Genomic DNA, 18898 nt, shown 5'->3' with positions numbered 1-18898 from the left:
ATGAGACAAAGACGTCTATTCATTTTCAGCGATTTTCAATAATTACTTCCAGAGTTATGGCCCTTGATCACTTCAAAAATCTTGTGGACGCTCCAGAGGCCAAAGTTGATATCCGATTGACTTTAAATTTATACGCAGTGTTTACGGTCATAAGACAAAGAAGTCTATTCATTTTCAGCGATTTATGATAATTACTGCCAGAGTTATGGCCCTTGATCACTTTGAAAAATCTTGTGATGCTCTAGAGGCTAAAGTTATCATCTGATTGACTTCAGATTGATACACAGAGTGTAAGATCTTGAGATGAATGAGTATATTGATTTTCAATGAATTTTTATGACTTGAACAGCTAAATCCATAATATTAAAAGTTTCGTAAACTATTAAAACCAAACAAATTCTAATGGTTTTCTGATAATAACCTCATGAGTTGTTACTCTTAATCAGATTTTCATGTATTATAAATGTTTCATTACCAAAAAAACTAAAAATATGCAAATATTATTCACCATGTCTTGATGTCCGATTGGGCATATTCCCGGTCGGACAATTTTGGGCGTTTGGAAAAAAGATTCGGACAAGTCCGGAATATACGGGCAAAATCACATCACTGGCGACAACTCTTGTTGACTGCCCGGTTGATTTAGCTGCTGTGGGCGTATGTTTCATTGCCTGGCAACCTATCTTTACATTCTGAATGGTAATGATGAAGCTTCTACTCCCTTCATTATTAAAAACAATGCCCGAATAAATAAAACAAATCTGAAATAAATCGTCTTAAATAACATAAGATGAACCATCTTTCTCTTACTGATATACTTGCAATTTACTAAAAAAATAGTTGAATGAATAACTTTTACATAATAATTTTAAGTCTTGAAAATTAATGTAAAAACAAAAGTAAGATGTATTTTCTCGAACTTTATTTCTGCCACCTGAGGTCCACCTACAACAAACCAGAATAAAATCATGTATGTTGATAAGTGATATTGACTGACTAAAAACTCATTAAAAAAAAAAATAATAATCCTGTTGTTATTGAATATTTTTATACGTCCACATGAATATTGTCGTCGCCCCTGTCCACCCACAATTGTTTGTGGACACTCTACAGGTCACAATTTTTATCCGATTTCCAAGAAACTTGGCCGCTCCTTGTACTCATATAGCGTAAAAAAATATGGTATACCAATGTTGTGGACCCTCTAGAGGTCACAATTTTCTTTTGATTTTGATAAAACTTGAAATGCATGTTTATAACCCAAAGATCTTGGTTCCTTTCGATATTCGCGCATATCGGACCGTAACTTCCTGTATTATGGCCCCTGATTGTACAAAAAATCTCGTTTTTAGCTTGTGGACCCTATAGAGGTCATAATATCCGATTCAAAAAACCGTTGAAACATATCACTGTTGCACCGTAATTTTGGTTGAGTTTGAATTTCGTGAAAATCAGCCCAAATGGCCGCCCCACATACACAATTAGCGTAAAAATATGGTATATCAATGTTGTGGACCCTCTATAGGTCACAATTTTCTTCTGATTTTGATGAAACTTGAAATGTAAGTTTATAACCCAAAGTTCTTGGTTTCTTTTGAAATTCGCGCACATCGGATCGTAACTTCCTGAATTATGGCCCTTGATTGAACAAAAAATCACGTTTTTAGCTTGTGGTCCCTGTAGAGGTCACAATGATTGTGTGAATATATCACCATTACACACTAAGATCTTGGATCCTTTTGATAATCACGGATACCTGAACTTAACTTCCTGGATTATGTCCCCTGATTGTTCGAAAAATGGCATTTTCAGCTTGCAGAATCTCTAGAGGTCACAATTTGTTTTTCCGATTTTAAAAAACGTTTAAATATTTCACCATTCCACCATAATGAAGGTTGAATTCGAATTTCGGGAAAATCGAAATGAAACTGCCCAACAAAATGGCCGCTCTTTGTACGCAAATTGTGTAAAAATACGAAGGTTGTCGACCCTCTAGTGGTCACAATTTTTATCCGATTCTGGTAACACTTAAAACATATCTTTATATCCCAAAGATCTCAGTCCCTTTTGATATTTGCGCATTTCAGACCGTAACTTTCTGGATTATTGCCCCTGATTGTACAAAAAATCCTGTTTGTTTTTAGTTTGTTCTCTATCCATCTCTTGTAAAATGTGGGCGTATCCTGCCAGGCAGCCGCTTGTTATTAAGTGATGTAAGCTCATTCTTATTTGACTGATAGGTGACTATAACTGAAAGTAGTGCAGGAATCCATTTGTCTATGATTGATAAATATGTAAATTTATATGTTTCAGGCATGGATTTGGTGATTGTAAAAAGCCACTTCATGATTCAGCATTTTTGGTGCAAGATCTAGTTCATAAACAGATGGCAAATCTTGTAAGTATTCAGATTACTTTTCTTTACTCCCAACCCTTATATATATATATATATATATATATATATATATATATATATATATATATATATATATATATATCTAGGTTTTTGTGCCAATTTATTTATGTGAATTATATTGAACAATATTAAGTTTGGTATGTTCAACAGATTAATAAAACAGAAAGATTTCGAAATATTTACATTTCACTTTGACTTAATTAATCAAACCGATCTACAGCATTCATAATCCAATGAATACTGATATTGTATGTACATGTATGTCATTTTTCTACACCCACATTGAAATATTGTCATCTGTTATTATCACCCACATCCATCGCTTGTGGTCGATCTAGAGCAGCTTCCCTAACTGGGCGATATGAGAAGAAGGGAGTAATGATCAAAGGGCGGGCAAAAAATGAAATGAAATGAAATGGGGTTTGACGGGGAAAGGGCGGGCATAAATGAAAAAAGAGTAATAAGGTACAGAAAGGGCATGAATATTTAAACTATACCAGAGAAAAATAGGTACATGTGCTTGATTTTTTTCAAAATTTAATTCACATTCCGGTTTCAAGTTCATGTCTTGGTTTATTCAATAGAAACTGAAAGGGAAATGTCGCTGATAAGAATAGTGGTAAATCGTTTGAAATTTATACACAATTTTTTATATGCATAATATGAAAACATCTATTGATTTTCAACAATTTCTGATAACTTGAACAGGTAAACTGGTACATGTTTTGTATAATAAATTGAACAGGTAAAGTTATCATCTGATTACTGGTACATGTTTTGTATAATAAATTGACCTTAAATTTACACAGTGTTCATGAAATGAAAATCCTATTGATTTTCAGCGATTTCCAACAACATATATAACTGGTATATGTTTTGTATAATAAATATTAGCACTGCATATAACTAAACATAGGCCAATCAAATTTTATTTATATCTGATAATTGCCCCATTGGTCGTTACTCTTGGTCAGTTTTGATTGTCTTGTAAATGTGGAGTGCTCTGACGATTTAGCTGTGGCATATTTTTCATTGCCTGGCTAGTAGTTATAATTGTTATATGTTGGCTTCTACTGAAATATCAACTTCATAATATCAGTTAAACATACATTATGCAAGAGCTAAATTTGCCAATTGCAGGTCTTTCTTTAGGCCCGAAATGTTATCTAAATTATTAATTAGACATTAATTAACTTAACAATCAACTCTCGATGTCATCGCTAGCCTGCTCAACACTCATTACTTTAGTAATGATGGTCGAGGCTAGGCCCAAAATTTAATCCTAAATTCTTGGTTCAGAGTGGATCAATGTGACTGAAATTTTCAGCAAATTCCCTTTACATTATCTAGTTTTTATACGCCCATATTGTCATCGCCCCTGTCCATCCGAAAATCCGGATTGTTTGTGGACACTCTGCAGGTCACAATTTTTATCCGATTTCAAAGAAACTTAAAATATAGGTTTATCTCCCTAAGATCTCGGTTCCTTTCGATATTGGCATGTATCGAAAAATCTTGTGGTCCCAATAGAGGTCACAATTTTTATACGCCCACATCTTCATGTGGACGTATATTGTCGTCGCCCCTGTCCGTCCGTCCGTCCGTCTGTGTGTCCGTTCACATTTTCTTTGTGGACGCTCTACAGGTCACAATTTTTATACGCCCACATTGAAATGTGGTCGTATATTGTCGTTGCCCCCGTCCATCGGTCCGGCGTCCACAATTGCTTGTGGATGCTCCAGAGGCCAAAGTTATATTGTCATTGCCCCCGTCCATCCGTATGTCCATCGGTCCGGCGTCCACAATTGCTTGTTGATGCTCCAGAGGCCAAAGTTAATATCCGATTGACTTTAAATTTATACACAGTGTTTAAAGTCATGAGACGAAGAAGCCTATTAATATTCGGCGATTTCCGATAATTACTGCCAGAGTTGTGGCCCTTGATCACCTCAAAAAATCTTGTGGATGCTCTAGAGGATTAAGTTAATATCCAATTGACTTTAAATTTATACACAGTGTTTAAGGTTATAAGACGAAGAAGCCTAGTGATTTTCAATGATATCCGATATTTAGGGCCAGAGTTATGGCCCTTGATCACTTTGAAATTTCTTGTGACGCTCTAGAGGCTTATGTTATCATCTGATTGACTTCAGATTGATACACAGAGTTTAAGCTCTTGAGACGAAAGTATATTGATTTTCAATGAATCGGCTACATCCATGATTTTAAATGTTTCATATGCTAAACGTTAGCATGGGGCAGAACTTTATAAAAACTAAACAAATTCTAATGATTTTCTGATAATTACTTATTCGATTTTGACAAAACCTTAAATATAGAGTTTGAATTTCGTGAAAATCAGACCAAAACTGCCGGACAAAATGGCTGCCCATCGTACGCGATCAGTGTAAAAATATGGTATATCAAGGTTGTGGACCCTCTAGAGCTCACAATTTTGATCCGATTTTGATGAGACTTGAAATATATATTTATAACGCAAAGATCTTGGTTCCTGTCAATATTTGCACATATCGGATCGTAACTTCCCGAATTATGGCGCTTGACTGAGGTCACAATTTTGATCCGATTTTAATGAAACTTGAAACTCCTGTCGATATTTGCCCATATCTGATCGTACCTTCCTGAATTATGACCCTTGATGTTATGAAAAATCACTTTTTGTTTAGCTTGTTCTCTATCCATCTCTTGCAAAATGTGGACGTATCCTGCCTGGCAGCCGCTGGTTAACTTTTATAGTGAGAACTGCCAGTTCTTTATCTAATCTCTGATAATGTATCTTTAAGTAGCAGTAGTTATGTAAATGAAAGAAAAACATGTGATTAGTAAACAAATTTACATAACATATGGAAATCAAAAATCCAGTATTTATTGCAGCTTCAACAAGCAGCAGAAGTAGCCTCAACAAGAACCAGTCGATTTATAGGTATAGAAGATATTGTGTTTTTGATGAGAAAAGACAAGGTTTGTATGTAATATATTCTTTTATTTTATAACTACATTCAAATACAAGCAAAATCATTGAATACAGCCATGGTTGTATTCAATGGCTTCGACAGGGACTACTTTATCCCAGAATGACGTCACTACTTGGCAACCTACGATTTTGTAAAAAAAAATGGCAGAGCCTAAAATTAATTTTGAAGTTATTGTGGATGATTTTTTGGATAGTCTGTCTACAGTTGAAGAAAATGACATCCAAGAATTGGAAACTATGGATATTTCCAAAGGAGACGAAATGCTGATGGCATTTGAACATGTGGAGCAAGAAAACAATGAACAAAATCATGAAAACTCTAAACCTGATCTGCGGAATTTTATAAAAGAGAACAGGTCTGTAAATACAAGCAGAAAACAGAAACCTGCGAAAAAAGGTTCCATAGATACTTAGAATCAAGAAGTGAATCCAGGAAAACATAACAAATTACTGCCGATGAATTGGATTTATAATATTGGAGATTTCCTCAAGGCCATCAAGAAAGACGATGGGGAAAGATTATGAGCCGAACTCACTGACCAGCTTCCACAGGGGATTGGACCGCTATCTCTGTGATAAAGGCTACAGCAAAAGTTTGATCTCATCGAAAGAGTTTGAAGTGTCCAAGGGAGTACTCGCAACAATGCGAGGTAAACTCAAAAAGAAAGGGAAAGGAAACCTGAACAGAAAAGCGCAGAAGCTAACTGCATTCTGCACACATAGATCCATCTACTTCATACATGTACTTCAAGAATAGATCTCTGCCCTAAATGGCCACCATATCCCAAAATTAGTATACAATTTTGTAATGCGGTTCTACTCCGTTTCACATCTGTCATACACACAAAGACTAAATAAACTTTTTCAATTTTATTAAATGGAAGCATAATAAATACTTAACAAAATTCTTTTTGCTTCCGACTAAAATCGTTGATTTAGGACATAAAATGTTGGTCAGCTAGCTTAGTGTCTGTTCTCAAGCGGAGCTAACTGTAGACAGACAGCCTAAGTTTGGTATGAAGCTAACGATGACAACAAGGAGTTACTTTGGCAATCAGAGAACTTGGCTTGCACTCACCCGTCACTACTAAATACAATTTGGTACTTTAACGATTTGCTATTCTGCTTTCATGGAAATCACAACATTCACAGTTAACGTTGAGCGATCTGGAACTTCTTTCTGATCCTGTTCTAGGTGAATATGTGCAGTTCTGAGAAAAGAGTACAAAGACAAGACAGAGTGGTGAGAATGACAACGGGGAAAGATTTTATTTCTCGTATGTACAGTGGGGACACCTCACTTTCCCCACATCTATTGTTTAGGTCCACCCGGCCATGACTAATTAACCAACAAAGGGGGTTTAAGGGGATTTAAAGTATCGTCTGTAACAAGTTTGTGACACTTTAACATAGTAAATAAATAAATAAATACATTTTTATAGTATAAATATTTATAAACAGTTTGATATATAATAAGTACAAATATATAATAAATAATTATATATGCATATATTAACTAAATAAATAGATAAATACATATATCAAACATGCATTATGCAAGAGCAAAATCTGCCTATTACAAGTCTTTCTTTAGGCCTGAAATGTTATCTAAATTATCAATTAGGCATTAATTAACTTATTCAGACCATAATAAACTCTTGATGTCAAGGCTAGCCTTCGATGTTGGCTGGATTAGATTCCTATATGCCGCTAACGGCCGTTAATAATTAAATCAGAAAAAGTGGATAATCGAGACTATGCTGTTTATATTAATGATTTTAGTAATGATGACCGAGAGTATGCAAAAATTTCACCCGCGTCTTTCTTGGCTCATAGTGGATCAATTTGACTGAAATTTTCAGCAAATTACCTTTACACTATCTAGTTTTTAACTATTATAGCGAGAACTGCCATCTCTTTATCTTATCTCCCATAATGTATCTTTAACTAATTAAATAAATAAATAAATAAATTCATTTTTATAGTATAAATGTCACCCGCTTCTTTCTCGGCTCATAGTGGATCAATTTGACTGAAATTTTCAGCAAATTACCTTTACACTATCTAGTTTTTAACTATTATAGCGAGAACTGCCATCTCTTTATCTTGTCTCCCATAATGTATCTTTAACTAATTAAATAAATAAATTCATTTTTATAGTATAAATATTTATAAACAGTTTGATTAACATGACAATTTACAGTCCAACAAAATTCATATCAACTGATAAGCTGTGATTAAATATCAGTAGTTTATTTGTTTTTATTTCAGATTAATTATTACATCAAATTATAGCTCACAATGTAAATTTATTAGTAAACTGATTTCACTAATTTGCTCAATCTACTGATAGTGGGAAGTGTTCACCAGTAACAATAATTAGAGTGAGAAGTTTACACCAGTGATACTAATTAATTAAAACAGACTATAGTCCTACACCCATGGTCTACATTACTAATAACCTCCAAATCCTTTATCAAAACAATCAAATGTGGGGATAGTGAGGTTAAACCTGTACAGTAACAAGGAGAAACCTGACAAATGCCCAGTTGGGAACTTTTTTTTTATTGGTGGATGTTTTATTGGATGATTTTTCAGGACGGTGTGATACGGTCTTACAAATAACAGTTTTCATTAATTTACATTTTTTGTGGAAATTACTAAAATCTTTTGGGAACTTTTTTTTATTGGTGGGTGTTGTATAATCGGATCACTTTTCAGGACGGTGTGATACGGACTTAGACATCAATAGTTTTCATTAATTAGCATATAGTTATAGAAATATTAGAATAAAACAGAACTCAATGACCATTGAATTTGTTCTTATTTGCTGGAATGCTTGCACAGAGATACCCTCTTGTGAACCATTGAATAACCTGAGCGGTATTCTATGGTCATTGAGTTCGATCTATTTATCCAGACACAGATTTAGTGTGAATTGTGAAAACTGCTGATTAAAAATCAAGCTCTTCCACACTGCCACTGCCACACATAAGAATTTAAGCTTGGAACGCACCATTTTTTGCTGACATATATGCATGCACAATAGCTTGTGTTCAATCCTAATTACAGAAGCTGCTCTATTGTCATGCATTCTGTATGACATTTCCCAAAGCGCTGTTCTGCCTCAGACTAAGATATACTCCTGGCTAGAGCAGATTATAAGATACATTCTTTGGATCAACATACCCAAATTATGTAAATTCCTTGGATGTGTGGCTACATATCTGTCATTGAGATTATTAAATTATCTGAACTTAATTATAGATTAAATTAAGAAGGTTATTAAGATATATGAAGGTTAAAGATACAAAAGCTTTAGCATTAAGATCAGCTGGACTTGAGGAGGAAGAAAATCAAGAGGCAAGTAAGTAGAACAACTCTTTCTTGTTTGATATACCGTAGCTAACTACTCTTGAAGTATGTACTTCTGAACAAAAAAAAAAATCAATATCTATCCACTAAAATTTCACAAGTGTTAAATTAAACCACAACCCTGAAACCTTTACTTATAATATGCAATAGATGTTAGTTGAGTTTGTGGAGGGGGGTTAGATGGCCGAATGGTTAGCATGTGCGCGCTGTATCATAAGGTCTGTCATTGAGTCAACTGGCGTGGTTTCGATTCCCCGATTGTATGTGAAAAGGAGTAGGGTCGGCTGTCCAACCTCGTGAGTTTCTCCAGGTCCTCCAGTTTCCTCCCACTGCTAATGACCAAGTTTTTGTCAAGTGGATGTTAAACTTCATCTCTCTCTCTCTCTCTCTGAGTTTGTGCATTACCTAACCAAATATATTTAACTATTCTTCTTCTATTGGTGTTTAATGTTCGCTTCCACCAATGGTGATATTGCAGACAAGTTGACTTCTTGTCCTCTTCCCCCCCCCCCCCCCCCTTCCCCTTTCGAAGAAAGCAGGGAACTATAAAAATGGGTTCGTCCGTCTGTCTGTCCGTCCGTCCATCCGTCCGTCACACTTTTTGGGAAACAATAACTCTCCTTCTAATTGAGCTAGAATGTTCAAACTTGGTGTATGTGTTCATTAGGTCAATGCCTTGATGGAGTTCGAAGATGAGCATTTTCTGCTTAGGGTAAGCAGAGATGAGCAATTTGATTGGTTGATGCTTTGGGACACGATAACTTTAATTCAATTTAAGTGAGAGTGATAAAATTTTCAGCAAATTACCTTTACACTATCTAGTTTTTAACTATTATAGCGAGAACTGCCATCTCTTTATCTTGTCTCCCATAATGTATCTTTAACTAATTAAATAAATAAATTCATTTTTATAGTATAAATATTTATAAACAGTTTGATTAACATGACAATTTACAGTCCAACAAAATTCATATCAACTGATAAACTGTGATTAAATATCGGTAGTTTATTTGTTTTTATTTCAGATTAATTATTACATCAAATTATAGCTCACAATGTAATTTTATTAGTAAACTGATTTCACTAATTTGCTCAATCTACTGATAGTGGGAAGTGTTCACCAGTAACAATAATTAGCTTCTAATTGAGCTAGAATGTTCAAACTTGGTGTATGTGTTCATTAGGTCAATGCCTTGATGGAGTTCGAAGATGAGCATTTTCTGCTTAGGGTAAGCAGAGATGAGCAATTTGATTGGTTGATGCTTTGGGACACGATAACTTTAATTCAATTTAAGTGAGAGTGATAAAATTTGGTGTATAGTTTCATTACATCAATACCTTGACTAAGTTCGATAATAAGCATTTTCTGCTCAGGGTAAGCAGAGCGATGAGCAATTTTATTGGTCAAGACATTGGAACACAATAACTCTCTTTCTAATTGAGGTAGGATGTTCAAACTTGGTGTAGGCATTCATTAGGTGAATGCCTTGATGGAGTTTGATGATAAACATTGTCTCTTTACTGTAAGCAGGCCTAAGCAATCTATTGGTTGATGCTTTGGGGCACGATAACTTTGGTTATAATTAAGTGAGAGTGATGAAACTCTGAGTATAGATTCATTATGTCATTACCTTGAATAAGTTCGATGATGAGAATTTTCTGCTTAGGGCTAACAAGCGATAAGCTATTTGATTGGTCAAGACTTTGGAACGTAACAACTCTGCTTTTAATTAAGGTAGAATGTTTAAACTTGATGTAGATGTTCATTAGGTGAATGTCTTGACTGAGTTCAATGATTAACATTTCGAGCTAAAGCTAAGCTGAGCTAAGCAATTTCATTGGTCGATGCTTTGGGACAAGATAACTTTGATTCTATCTGATAGAGAGTGATGAAATTTAATGTAAAGTTGATAATCAGTTTGATTGCTTGATACTTTTGAAAAAAATAAATGTGCGATTAATTAATATGTGCCATCTATTTATTTTGGGATTTCGGCGGGGGACATCAGCCTCACTGTTGGCTTGTTTTTTTATGTTCATTACATTACATTGTTGAAGGAAACCGGAGTACCTGGAGTAAACCCACAAGGTTGAGAAGGCACCTCTATCTCCAAGCCACATAGATTCACACCAGGGATCGAAACCACAACCTCAAGCCAGAGATGACTGGCCAGCTAGAGCTTGAAGCGTAACACTCTAGACCATTAGGCCAACCCAAACCCCTCCATGTTCAAATATAATGATTTAATTATTTATACTGTAGGTGAGAAGCCCCCACCAGCCGGTAGTGTACCTATGTATAAAAGAAGAAAAGTTTGTTATGATTTTCTTTCATCAATAGATCAAACAGGTACATTCCAGCATTCATAAAACAACCATAAACTAACAATTTTACAATAGCAGTTATAGCACTTAATAGATGTGCCTACAGCTGTACACCATTTACCACAAGAACAAATTATAGATGAAGAATAATTATATTCTGTGGGTAGGGTTTGTATTGTAGGAAGGTTTAGTTAATGATATATATCTGTAAAGTGTTGTGAGAGGTATTCATTATAAACCAATAGTAGTATTTGTACTTACATTAATTACCTAAATTAATAGTATATGGTTCATGTTGGTAGATGACTGATAAAGAGATGATATTATGTTGTTAGTTTGTGTTAAAAGTTAATGTTTATGTTATAGGGGAACTAATAGCTCTGTTTGATGATGAGGGTTTTGATGAAATCAAGCATGAACGTATGGTGGTGAGAATCAATTTTATTTTAATGGTTAATTTTAACACAAGTATGTACTATTTATGTATGTAGATAGGATATGAAATGAAATAAAATGGAGTTAGTTTAATGCTCTGCATATCTGCACCAACTGGTCTAAGGACATTTTGGCTTAGACCATGGACCTTAGAATACATTTTATAAGGTCCATGCTTAGACTTAGCAGAGATAAGCAATCTCATTTATCAGACTTTAGGACACAGTAAGTTCTAATTGGTGTAGAATGTTCAAACTAGTTGTAGATATTCGTGAGGTGAATATATTAACTGAGTTGAATGAATGAATACTTTGTTTTTTGGCTAATAAGCAGCTGATTGTCTATCCATGCCTTTTGGAACACAATAACTCAAATTGAGATAGAATTGATGTCTGACTGCCTTGGCTGAGTTTGGTTATGAGAATTTTCTGCTTAAGCTAAGCAGAGATAAGCAATTTGATTGGCGGAGACTGCTTCTAATTGAGCGAGGAGTGATGAGATTTAATGTATAGTTTGATTATATCAATACCTTGGCTAAATTCAATAATTAGCATTTCCTGCTCAGGTTTTGCAGAATGATAAACAATTTGATTGCCAGATGCTTTATAAATGTGCAAGTAGTTTATATATATATATATATATATATATATATATATATATATATATATATATATATATATATAGGGGTGTTGGATGGCGGAATGGTTAGCACGTGCGTGCTGTATCATAAGGTCTGTCATTGAGTCAACTGGCGTGGTTTCGAATCCCCGGTTGTACGTGACAAGGAGTAGGGTCGCCTGTCCAACCTCATGGGTTTTCTCTGGGTCCTCCCACTGCTAAAGACCCTACACTCAAGCGAATTATAGAAATAAAGTTGAACCATGTGTTAGTCCCGAAATGACCTAGTTTTTGTCTAGTGGACTTAAACCCTCTCTCTCATTTATTTTGGGATTGGGGCGGGGACTACTGTCTGTTGGCATGTTTACAATTAAAATCTGTTGAAAAAAGTCTCAGATGTTAAGAAAATAACTTTTATTGTCCTAATGTTATTAATAATGATTGAATGTTTAATTCAATTTAAATGGTTTTAAAAAGTTAGCCATTGTTGATTTACTAAAGTTTCTACTGAATACCAGATGTCTTTTATTATTGATGGGAGACTTCAATAAAGATTAAAGTATCACTGGAAAGAATTAAACCTTGAATATTTATCAAATTTTACATTGTGTTTTAGAGAGCTGAACTACAGAGTAGAAATTTAGATACTAAGCAATATGCAGAGTTTTGTGAAGCTCGACAATCTGGATTTAGTAAGTTTTATTACCAGCAGTTTTTATATTATAGCAAATTTACACTCATGCGTTAAACTTTTGGCTGCTGAATTTACTTTTTTATACGCCCAAATGTTTATGTGGCCGCATTATGCCGTCGCCCCTGTACGTCTGGATATCCGTCCACAATTTGTTTGTGGACACTCTACAGGTCACAATTTTTATCCGATTTCGATGAAACTTTAAATTTATGTTTATCTCACAAAGATCTTGGTTCCTTTCGATAATCGTGCATATCCGAAAGTAACCCTGATTGTTCGAAAAATCCCACTTTTAGTTTGTTAAAATTTGTATTCAGTTTTGATGAAATTTGAATATTATGTTTATCTCACAAAGATCTTGGTTCCTTTCCATGATAGCGCATATCCGAAAGTAACTTCCTTGATTATGGCCCTGATTGTTCAAAAAATCGCATTTTTAGTTTGTTAAAATTTGTATTCAATTTTAATGAAATTTGAAATGTATGTTTATAATCCAAAGATCATGGTTTCTTTTGATATTTGCACATATCAGACTGTGTAACTTCCTGGATTATGGCCCTGATTGTACAAAAAATCACGTTTTTAGCTTGTGGACCCTCTAGAGGTAACAATTTTTATCCAATTTTAAAAAACGTTGAAATTTATAACCCTAATGACAGTTATGTTCCAATGTTGTGAAAATTCGACCAAAACTGCCTGACAAAATGACGGTTGAGTTCAATTTCTTGAAAATCGGACCAAAATTGCCTGACAAAATGGCAGCTCCTTACGCAAATAGTGTAAAAGTATGTCATACCAAGGTTGTGGACCCTTTAGAAGTCACTATTGTTATCAGATTTTGATGAAACTTAAAATATATGTTTATGTCCCAAAGATCTCGGTTCCTTTCGCTGTTTGTGAATATCAGACTGTAACTTCCTGGATTACGGCCCCTGATTGTATGAAAAATCGTGTTTTTTAGTTTGTGGATTCTTGAGAGGTCACAATTTTTTATCCGATTTTAAAAACCGTTTAAATATATCACCATTCCAGCATAATAAAGGTCGAATTCGAATTTCGGGAAAATCAAAACGAAAGTGTCTAACAAAATGGCTGCTCTTTGTACGCAAATTGTGTAAAAGTATGTGATACGAAGGTTGTGGACCCTGTAGAGGTCACAAAAGAAAAATCTCATTAGTATTTAATTACCAGAAATGAAAGTTTTGTTTAGCTGTGGTTTAAATTTTAAAGAGAGAAAATATTTCTAATGCCCATTGGTATTAAAGCTGCTTATCGTCACATTGTAATATTGTGATAGTTGAATCTCTAAAATGAATCTTCTTCCAAAAATAGTTCAATTTACACAGGTATGATAAATAGAAAATTGTGCAATATTTGGCCAAAAAAAACAAAATTCACTTTGGCCAAACCAGTCAAGATTTGTTCAGATTTATTTACCGTAAATACATATCATTTGATTCATAATAAATTACACATTAAATTTGAAATTTTACTTTTTATAAGCCCACATTGAAATGTCAGGCATATACAGATGAAACAGACTTTTGCCAGTAATAAACCTGTGAATTTTTTCTATGATAAAATTTCAAAACCAGTTCTGGCACTTTATGAATATAATGTATTGCACTTAACTCAAAGATTTAAAATACCAAGATTTTGATGTGAATAAAAGAGTCTAGTGCGGGAAATTAAGCTACCATATCTATTTTCATTTACAAACATCACAATAGAGAAGTAAAAATGACATTTCTTGCAGACCCCTTATCCAAAGTAGATGATTTATCTTTGTATTTTTAAGGTCGAAAATACAAATTCCAAAGATTTAAAGAATGGTTGATGGCCGGAGTCAATGTTGATATTAAACCTAATCCACATGCATTAGAAGTTATAAGTTATCTAGCTTATGAAACTGTGGCAGAGGTAGGTTTTTAGAACAGGAGAATCTATTTGTTTAATTTAAAAACATTGAGTTGATTATTGTTTATTTCATTTATTTATGGAACTCTTTAAAAAAGGTAAGCTCTGGGATTTGCATTTGTGACACTGCAGTGCCAACCCCACAGTGAGAAATAGGATAAAACGTTTGTCAATCTGATGACTGATTGTTTACTATTGGTGAGCTCAGTTAATATTAAACTTTATTGTCCCAGGATATTCATTTTAATTACTGAAAACATATTTTTGTAGATAGTTGATCTGGCTCTGATAGTTAAACAAGATATGAGAGCAACTGTCAGTGATCCAATGCAGAAAACTTTACCTCAACTATGTCATAATTATCATGATGCTGAAAATCTTGTTAAATCTGCAGTGGGTGGACTTGGATCTCCGTCAGGTGTAAGTTCTATATTTGGTCTTTTATCTGTTTAGTGGACTATTTTACGGTACAGTCAGTGACATCCTAATTCTAAGATAACTTTCTCTGTTATAATTAATATGATATGTTTGATGTTTTTATTATAGCAACAAAGTCCTCCATCAACACCATCTACACCATCGATACAAGCCAGTACTGCAGCACCACCATTACTTACAAATCAAACTTCTGTATCATCTAACAAATCTAAATCAAAGAAACGCAGGAAGGTAAACAGATGTACGAATTCAGTGCCTGCATTAATGATGTAACAAAAAATTTAAAAATGAAACAAATGTGCTTTAATTGCATGTCTCGATTCAACTGACCGACAGTGACGTAACCATTTTGAGATTTGAGAAATTGACCTGTCGAGCAACTGACATGCTATAAAAATTATGGATTACAAATTACATCTTACAAAACCATAACAATAAAGTGTTTGTACATTTTCTGTTAAAATAGTTATGGCCAGTCTCGAGAAGGCAAGATATGTGAAATTGGCTGGCAATGTTTATAGTAAAAGCACAATGATTACAGCACAGTGAACTTCTCGGTTTATTCAGAAAATGATCCCAAGATTTAACTGTAATTATTAATATTAACCTAAACTGATAATGTTTTTTACAGAGTGGACAGACCAGTAATATAGAGTCTCAAGGAGACAAAGTTATTCACCCTTCAGATATTCAAGAAGCTCTCAGAAGATATGGACAGAGTATAGGCCCATTTGCTTCAACAACTGTAGGTTTTATTGTCTAACTATGGGGGGTGGTCTGAATGGTCTGATAAGGTCCAACTGTGTCATATCTTGTGGTATTGACAAAGATTTCTGCTATTTCATGGTATTATCCTTTCTTTGAATACAAATATGCTTTTGATATCCATTAGCGTCATCAGCCACTATTATATACACAGATGATGTGATGAGACCTGAGGAAAACTACAAAATAAACCTGATTGGCTAATTCCCTCAAGCATTCCTTCAAAACTAGTTGTAATCTATCCTAGGAAAGTAGAACATGCAACTAGTTTCAACTGGCTTTTTTCAAGACCACTTATGTCGGTTTTTCTTGCAAACTAAATGGCACAGTCACATCGGATCACAAGTGCAACATAAGCCCCCATTTAGTAAAGCCTTATTATAAACAATTACTGAATCTCATGAGTATCATTCTAAATTCAGGATGGCTTCAGCATAAGTAACCGCTTTTTTGTGTTCAACAGAATATTTTGCCTTTTAATTACATATTTGACATGACTACTCAGTAAGCTGATATGTAAACTTGAGATTCAGTTGTTATGACAGAAGTTTATCTTCTATTTTCAGAAAGTAAATACCATGGTATCTCCCAAGCAAAACTTACTGTGTCTGTGATATAATAATTGATATACTGCTGAAGATGCTGAACATAAAGTCTGATCAAATCTTACAGCTGAGATTAACTGTTTTAATAGGTAGTGCAAGACAACTGTGCACACAAAAATTTGAAGAAATCAGACAACTTAAATTTAGCACAATTGCAAATATTGAGTGACATAAAAACTTCCAAATGAAGTAAATGGATCAAGTGACATTAAATATCTTGTGTTTAGGGTTTGTACTTGTTAAGTGCTAACATGGTGTATTTGTATTATTTATAGCATAAATAAAAAGAAAAACTGTTGGTGAAAACAAGTAAACAGGATAATGTTAATGACTGTTGACTTCATGGTACCTGTTTATTGTTCAAATAATAATTTGTAATCAAGGTTAAGTTCAGTAACTTAACTTAACTTAATTTCGTTTCGGTAAGTTACTTCACTTCGGTTGAAGTCCGTGAAATAATACATCTTTGACAACAAAATATGCTGTTTTCAATTTTCACCCAAAAAATGATAACGACAAAAGTTTCTTAATTCGACAGTTTAAAACTGCTATCCTATTCAGCAATGTCTCTGGCTATCCAAAAATGTAACTATCTAAGAAATTGAATGAAAATTACCAGAATTATAGCAGATTTTCAATTTTCAAGAACGTTAAAGATTTACATCATTTCCTGGCTGCTCACACCTTTTGCAACTCATAAGTGCTAAATGTTGACAACTTTCATGAGGAAAAATCTATCGCTTCTTACAGTTTCTGAGAACTACGCGAAATGGCAAAAGAAAAAAAAGAATAGTATTACGCAAGGGTCAAAAGGCAGTATTAATTTACAATTGGTTTAAACAATATTTTATTTCATTAGTGAGTCACAGATATATCTAACATATTATATATGGATACAATAACAAGCATTGCTGCTTATGTAAAATCGCTTCCATAAACAATGATCATTGAGAAGATAGATGACTGGATATGTTTGATTTACAAATTTTACAGGGTGCAGAAGGTGAAGGTAAAGATCCCTTGGAAAGAACATACAATACACTTACAAGTAGATTATAACGGTAGATATTCAATAAGACGATGTCGATGCCAAGGCCAAAAATTTATTCGCCAAGTTTTATGAGGTCACCCCTGCTTTCGGAGGGGGGGGGGGGGAATGATCTAGGCAGTTTTAAAGAGTTTATTTAGTTTGATAAAGTCATGTACAATTTCAACGATGAAGGAATTGTCCTCCAAAGAAATAGCTGTGTTTCCAGAAAGTATTGTTTGTATATTTTTATGTTCTATATCTAATTTATTTATTGTTATTTTTCGCTGAGAGTTTTATTGTGGACAGTGTAAGAAATAATGTTAGCAGTCTTCGACACCTTGGCCACATAAACAAGAGGGATTTTCCGATATATGCATCAGACATTTCTGAAGGTTTAAATCGCTCTTTGAATTTCGAAGTTTACAGTGTATTTTCTGTAGATGCCTTTCGCCTATATAGTAGTGGGCATTAGTTTTGAATAAGTGCAAGCTTGATTTTAATTTAGTTTTGAATTCAGAAATAGTTTTGGAATTTTTTGTTGGAAGACTTAGATCATTCCACTGCTTAATAGAAGATGGAAAGAAAGAATTCTGGTACAGTAATGTTCTACAGTTTATTTGCTTAATTTGGTTTGAGTTTCGAAGACGGTAGGGATGGTCAGCGGATACAAGAGGTGGAACTATATTGGTTAGATATTTAGGAACTAGTCCATTTAAAATTTTGTAGAAAAGTATCATTTTATGTTGATAGGGTCTTAATTGAAGCTGGCAGATTCCAGTTTCCGTATAGAGTATATTATGAGAGGTACCCAATGCGTCGAGTTGAAGTTTTTCAAGTTGTGTAGATTTATCTTTAGAACAATTATTCCATACACAATCTGCATAATCGAAAATTCGAAGAATGAATGACTTATATATAGTTTCTAGCGTTTTTCGTTTTAGACAGTATTTAAAACTTCGCAGATAATTTATCAATTTACAATTGTCTAATAAACAACATCAATTTTTCGTTATTAAGTAAGAAAGGCATTTTGGTTATAAATAGTTGCAGTGGAGTGCTTTTTATTCACTGGTATAAAGTGATGATGTCATGTAGACAAAAAACCTGGGACATACAAAAGAATACCGTATGGACTCTCTATAGAAGAAGTTAAAAAAAATAAATTTAGGTGGACTTTTCGAGAAAAAGGCGTCTAAACTTGCTCGAATTCGTAAAAAACTTTTTTAATTTGTAATAGAAACTTATCGCTTTAGTACCATCTAGTAGACAATACACTTGGCTATCA

General features: G+C 33.9%; 1 protein-coding gene across 2 annotated transcripts in view; it reads left to right on the top strand.

Moving 5' to 3' along the window:
• Positions 1–16881, top strand: part of LOC126811686 (transcription initiation protein SPT3 homolog) — a 55155-nt gene extending 38274 nt beyond the window's left edge. Inside the window, exons 3-13 of one of the 2 annotated variants that reach the window (XM_050537522.2) lie at positions 2314–2398; positions 5312–5398; positions 8679–8778; positions 11050–11136; positions 11478–11539; positions 12781–12856; positions 14657–14778; positions 15046–15195; positions 15322–15444; positions 15845–15958; positions 16545–16881. In XM_050537522.2, the coding sequence (XP_050393479.1) occupies positions 2314–2398; positions 5312–5398; positions 8679–8778; positions 11050–11136; positions 11478–11539; positions 12781–12856; positions 14657–14778; positions 15046–15195; positions 15322–15444; positions 15845–15958; positions 16545–16592 (1054 nt within the window). In that variant the 3' untranslated portion in view covers positions 16593–16881. The remainder of the gene's footprint in view (positions 1–2313; positions 2399–5311; positions 5399–8678; positions 8779–11049; positions 11137–11477; positions 11540–12780; positions 12857–14656; positions 14779–15045; positions 15196–15321; positions 15445–15844; positions 15959–16544) is intronic. The other variant, XM_050537523.2, reaches the window with a different exon arrangement.
• Positions 16882–18898: the final 2017 nt, after the last annotated feature.

The sequence above is a fragment of the Patella vulgata genome, chromosome 2 (genome assembly GCF_932274485.2).
Source record: "Patella vulgata chromosome 2, xgPatVulg1.2, whole genome shotgun sequence".
NCBI classification, from domain to species: Eukaryota; Metazoa; Mollusca; class Gastropoda; family Patellidae; genus Patella; species Patella vulgata.
Note: the sequence above shows the minus strand (reverse complement) of the source record. Positions and strands in the feature narration are given on the sequence as shown.